The following is a 6573-nucleotide window of genomic DNA, read 5'->3' as shown; positions in this document are numbered from 1 at the left end:
AATTATGGAAGTAGTTTCCTTTTGTCAAAGGAAGGTCTCTGTCTGCAACTGGATTCCATTTACTTCAGCTTTCTCAGAGACCTCACTACTTCAGTTACTTCTCTTTCTCCTTTCTTATCACTCCCTGTCAACTGGAAGCTTTCCATTGATATTTCAGCTCTCTCCTATTACATTAGTAAAGCCCTCTCTTGGATCCTTTCCCTTTCCTGTTATGCCCCTCCACTTTTATTTCCTATTCGCTTCTCAGTCCACTCCACTATGCAGCTCTTGCTAATGTCAAAATTGAACTTCATGTTTAATTTCAAGGATAGTTTTCAGTCCAACTTATTTAATATGTCATCATCTCCTGCAGTTTGCCGTTCCATCATCTTTTTGTGTGTGTGATACAAATGAACTTCATTTAACATTTTATTAAGTGGACAGTCTCTGTTTGGAGAACTGCTCATTCCCTTCATCTTGAAACAAGCTTTTCTTGTTTCCTTTGACACATTCTCCAGATTTTATTTGTCTCCATAGCTTCTCCTGTTAAATGGATATTTTCACATTAAAATATGATTATTTTCTGTAGGTTTTCTAATTATCTTTTAATAATCTTTTAATTATTTTCTCCTTATCTCTACCAAATGAGACTTGATAGAAAAATTAAACTTAACCTTGTCAGGTAAATAAGTTAGTCACGTACTGTTGTTCTTTCTAGGAATATAAGAATAGAAGCTATCAGGATGTCTAGTGAGTATGAGGGTTCAGCCTCTTCAGCAGTGTCCCTCGGAGTAGACTGTTCTTTGTAGTGTTCTTTCTTATTGCTAGAATCTTATATTCCCACCCTCTGGTTAACTCTGACACATTCATCTATTTTGGAAATAATTTCCTGAGAAACCTTCCCTTTCTTCTAGCCCTCCCCAACCTACCCATAGTTTTCATATCCTTCCTGAGGATTCTGTACCATCTCCTATCACACTTAGAATTAACATGCTGATTCTAAGACACCATCAATTATAAGATCCATGGTCATTTTTTTCAAAGGGGAATTTATTTATATTTTGAAGGTCCTGTCATTTAATTGCTGAACTACAGTGTAATCTTTTTAAAGACATTTAAGTCCAATTTGTAGTTGCAAATCACTCAAGTGAAATTTAAAAAATAGACATACCTTTTATCTGTGCTTACTTTTGTATAACAGCATGACATTTACTTTTTTGCTTGATAGCTGTCACATCTCTAACAATTCTTACAAGATTTTTACAAGTCTGTTATCGACAATATTCTGAAATGTTCATGTGAAAGAGACTTAACTTTTTGGAAAAGTGACACTTCCTCTTGTGTTAAATATTTTGCTGTCTTAGACTTTCTCACTTTTGTTATGTCACATTCATAATCATGTTTATGGCATTGTCTTATGAGTTATTTAATGGAAGAGATGTTTTCACAATTTGTTTTTCAGTGTCTAATAATGCTCTGTAAATGAATTTTAAACAAAAAAATGCCTTTGAGCTTGGTAAATTAAGGATGTAATCTGAAAGAAAGAATGAAGATAAGAATAATTATAGTTCAAACAACCAGGAAAAATATAAGTACCAGGTGAAAAATGATAATTATGTACAAATCTGGTTTAAAAAAATGTATAAGTCATGGAGGAATAACAGGGAATTAAATTGACTTTGGCTAGAGATTAGTTCTCATATAACTTTTTTTTTTTCCTGTTCTCATTTCAGTTGACTTTTAATGGCACTCAGTTATACATATCTTTAAGGCTTTTTATATCTATAGGATAGCATACTTTGTAAAAAAAAAAACAACAAAAAAAACAAGTTGCTAGCCTCCTATATTTGTTTAGCAGATTGTAAAAAACTTTCTACATTCAGATAATTTTTAATATTTTGATACCTGAGAATGATGTTATAAGTTCTCTTTTAAAAGCATTACATTCAATAGAAGAAAGATAACCAGTCGTGAAATTTAGAATCTTCAGGCAAACTACAAGCTATCATGATTGATTTTAATTTATGTGTAAACATATAATAGTGGTATCACAAAAAAAAAATCAAGTAAATTATTAAATAGTATTATTGCCTTTTATTATTTGAGTCTGCCTGAAACCTTATGGTTACTACAGTAACTTTTTAATTTTTAATTATTTTAGGAATATTTTGAAAAGAAAAGTTTAAAATCAAAAATGAAATTACTGGAAGTTCTATCCCCTGTCAAAAATTCCACTGTCAGTTTAGACCTCCTTAATCTATATGTAGTAAATCAGATCTCTTGCCAGAAGAAAACACCTGGTAAGTCTTTCCAATAGTATTTTGTTTTGACTGATGTGATCATAGCATTTAGTTTACTAAGAAGTTTGTAATTTTAGAACTCACAGGATATGAAAAGTAAACTAATTTTAGAACTTGGTTGTCCTCTTAAATTAGAAGCTTTGTTAATTTTTGCTTAAAATCTTTTGTTGCTAAATCCATTTATTTTTATTTTTATGTTTGCAATGTAAAATTAATTTTATAAGGTATGGTTATTTCAGTTATTATTCTATCAAAGCATATATTTACTAAAGTTTAGCTAAAGGGCAAGAAATACATTTCTTTTTAGGCTATTTAGAGAATTTTTTTGAATTTGACTCCTTTGGGTCTTGACTTCCTTAAGAAGTTTTTCACCTAAAACTTTATATTGAATAAATTTCTCTTGTTAATCTGTCTTTTGTTATAGGGACGCCAGCTGAGACTTTAGAAGGGTAGAGGAAAAAGATATTTTCTTCCCCTACAAAAACAGAACTCTTAGGATTCATGGCTGCAAATGACAGAATTTTAAAAATATATGTTTACTTAATGTTATGGACTGAATGTTTGTGTCTTTTCAAAATTAATATGTTGGAATCCTAACCCCTAAAGTTTTGGTGTTAGGAAGTGGGTTCTTTAGGAGGTGATTAAGTTATGAGGGTTGAACCATTACAAATGGAATTAGTGGCCTTTTAATAGAGATCCCAGAGAGCTCTCTCATACCTTCCACCATGTGAGGACACAAAGAGAAGGTGGCTGACTGAACAAGAAAGCAGGCCCTCATCAAACACTGAATCTGCCAGTGCCTATATCTCAGACTGCACAGTCTCCAGACTGATAAATTTCCATTGTTTATAACCCACCCAGTCTATGGTATTCTATTATAGCAGCCCGAATGGACTAAGACACTTAACTTAAAAGAAGAGCAACCGTGCAGCTGGGCCTCAGAGACTGCTTGAATTAGGGACTTGAATACTATGAACATTCTTTCTCACTTCAGATATTAGCTTTATTCTCTCAAACTGTCATCATCACTGAGGCTTAACTTAAAGTATGACCTTAAAGAATTAATATTGTTCATCTCTTCTAGTTTTGACACCAGGGAAATAATGAGAATTGTTTCTCTGGTTCTCAATTTTTGAATTTTATTGGAAGGATGTTGCCTTGCCTTATTGGTGCCAGGTACCAGCACTGGAGCAATTACTTATTACCAGAGGGATGCAATACTAGTAGTGATTCATCTTGGGTCAGATGTCTACCCCTAAACTAATTATTTTTCTGGAGAGAGAGGGTTTATAAGAAGATAGAAAGTCTCTAGAACTGTATTGTGTGTGTGTGTGTGTGTGTGTGTGAAGCATTTCTCAGAAAAGGAGAGTAGTTAAAAGTACTGAACAAACAAAATATTGATATCTTCTATAAGGATAGACAGGTTTATGCTTCTATAAGATTAAAAAATTAGGAAGATAAAATTAATCAAGTTCAATAAACTATTGTAAGTGTTGTAATAGAGAATGTGTAGTTCTATGGCCAGGTATAACAGCATCTGATGTAGTCTAGGGGTCAGAGAATTCTTGGAGGAAGAAAAGAGAACTGAATTAGTGGAGCCTCTTTTATGAAGAGTATGTAAGATGATGAAGAAAACAATGCTTTGAATCATCTGTGATAGCTATTAGTACTCTAATGACTTTTAGCATATATAGAATATGAGCGGTTTTAGTAAAATTTAAAAATATATGTTTAATGAACATGGTATATCAAACAATGCTTTTAAAATATTTTATTATTTTTATAATTTTTTTATTATAGAAACTGTGAGAAAACCAATTCATGTAAATATGAAGAGAGACATAAAAATGCCTCTAAGAAAGCATAATTTAGAACTTCCAATGTCGCCTCCCTGTGTACCGTCTAACCTCTGCATTGATGATATAGAAAACAAGTAGGTTTTAGCTATGTTGTAGAGTGTTAGATATTTAAATAGATCATCATTGAGACTGTTTTATTTATCGGAAAATGTAAACAGAGCTTATCCTTCTACCTCCAGTTTTTGTTTTGCTGTTAATACTATTATTAAACTATTAAGACCTTTATCAAATGACCTAACATCCATACTAAGTGTGTAGTATGCATAGTTTGATTTTCCTTGTCATAAAAATATCTCTCTAGTAATAATATAATTTTTATAAAAGTCAGTAATAGTATGACCCTGGAACGATTTACTTAGAGTTCCATGTGTTTTTGTGTATTTGTATAGAATAGTGTGAATTTTAAATATATGTGTGTCAATTTTATTGCCATCTCTGTTTTTAATCTTAAAATTTTATTTTCATTAGTATACAGTATGAAAGACTAGGCAACAAGGAAGAACTTGGCCCGGTGCAGGTGAGATTTAAAAAAAAATTTTTGTAAGTTATTTTAGCAATTGTGGCATGCTACTAAATAATGTAATTCTTTTCAATGTCAGGAAAAATTAGTAACTCTTTAAAATTTTTTAACAGTCTTTAAAATTATTATTTTAATAATTTTAGTTTTTAATATAAACTTTTAATATAAGGAAACTGTACCTTAAAAATATTTTAGCTGATTGCTTATGAGAAACCATTTGGAGTTCTGGTAATGTAACCTAGGTCTATATGTGCACAGCATTTGATTCTGCTTGTTACTGAAGAGCTGCAAAGGATAATTTATTTGGGGATTCCTACTTTGGGTTCATGTGGTCATTGAACGATTTGTCTCTTTAGGCATAGTGATCAGATTATTTTATATCAAATTGTGATTTTCAGTATTCACATTGATCACAAGATGATTTTTCTTTCAGAGTATTGCAAATGATTATTTTTTAAGCAAATAATATTTTAATCAATTAGAAAATGCATAGATTGTGATTAAAGCTTGAAATTTTAAGGTTCAATACCATATTATTCTTTCTGTCCTTTGAATTGCCAAAGTTATACTACATCAGAAAGATACCAGCAGTGATACTAAAATCTCTTGGAAATCTTTTCACCTGAATTGTGGGTAAATGAACTCAGATTTCGTCATTAGGAAATGACATGCAAGAATGGAACTTTAGGGTGGAGGGGACCAGGAGTGAGAAGGACAGATAGAAAGGAGCTCTTAAGTACACACTTAGTTGATAACTTTTTTGTCTTAAGTCCTGTCAATTACTGATGACTTGCCTTTCCTTGGGACTGTTTCTGCATCCCGTGACATTTTCACTTCTATTTTGACTTTTGTCTTCTCTAGTTTATATATTTTGGCAATTCACATGATTATTTCTTCTTTCCTATAGTCATCACAAGTCATGGACTCATATAGAATGTTTGAACCTCAGTTCAACAGAATAGAAAACTGCAGTTTCACTTCACCATCTTTTTCAGCAGAATTATCTTCCAACAGACATATTACAAAACAAAATTTCATTCCCAGAATAGCACCCAGTCCTCAGAAAGTTGCATATGAAAAACTGAAGGAGCAGGTATCTTTGAATCATTAATTCTTAGTATTTTATATCATATTTTAATATTTTTTATGAGTTAAAACATTTAAGTCGTGAATTGCTATAGCTGTAGCCAAATTAGGAGGTAAATATAATAATTCGTCTTAAGTCAAAATCTTAATTCTCTGCACAGTAGAAAATTATGAATCCCCAAACTGGAATATTCTTGAAGAATCATTGAAATCATCATTCTTTTAAAAAAATTATCAATAGTGAAATTTAGAATAGTTCAGTGTATTATATATTAGTCGATGATGGTAATCACTGTAAATGACTAGTTGGTGATGTCATGGCGGCCTAGTGGGCATGACATGTAAAGGGTCCTGTGAATAGCAATATATAATTTCAGTGATGTCATAGTAGTCTGTTAAAGTATGAGTTAGGATGGCTTGGTTCTTGGTTCTTTTTATGACTTGACAAATGAAGACTGGTATATGCACTTCAATTAAAACTATACAAATAATTTAATAGCTGGAGATGTGTAGTGCTAAAATGTTTTTTGATCATTGTGTTCTCTAAAACATCTAAATTTTTAAATTCTGAAATATGTCTGAAATAGAAAATACCAATAAATGATCTTTTATTAAATTTAATAGTTAAAAAATAAAATTATTAAAGGTTACTATACCAAAGTATAATGGTAGTGAAGAAAATGGTTATATAAACATTATGTCTTGTTAACAGAAATATGCAGTTTTGAATTTCTTCCATTTTTAGCATGTAGTGTTTTTTGCCATATTTATGTATAATTCATAAATTTATAATTTATAAATTCATAAACTTATAATTAAATAGTTATAT

General features: G+C 31.0%; 1 protein-coding gene across 1 annotated transcript in view; it reads left to right on the top strand.

Moving 5' to 3' along the window:
• The window catches only part of CUNH12orf40 (chromosome unknown C12orf40 homolog), a 53487-nt gene that overhangs the window by 6978 nt on the left and 39936 nt on the right, over nt 1-6573 (top strand). The window contains exons 4-7 of the mRNA XM_015594357.1: nt 2141-2279; nt 4080-4212; nt 4607-4655; nt 5566-5751. Of these exons, the coding sequence (XP_015449843.1) occupies nt 2141-2279; nt 4080-4212; nt 4607-4655; nt 5566-5751 (507 nt within the window). The remainder of the gene's footprint in view (nt 1-2140; nt 2280-4079; nt 4213-4606; nt 4656-5565; nt 5752-6573) is intronic.

Source organism: Pteropus alecto, unplaced genomic scaffold (genome assembly GCF_000325575.1).
Source record: "Pteropus alecto unplaced genomic scaffold, ASM32557v1 scaffold778, whole genome shotgun sequence".
Lineage (NCBI taxonomy): Eukaryota > Metazoa > Chordata > Mammalia > Chiroptera > Pteropodidae > Pteropus > Pteropus alecto.
The sequence above is the reverse complement of the archived record's forward strand: the minus strand, read 5'-3'. Positions and strand labels throughout refer to the sequence as shown.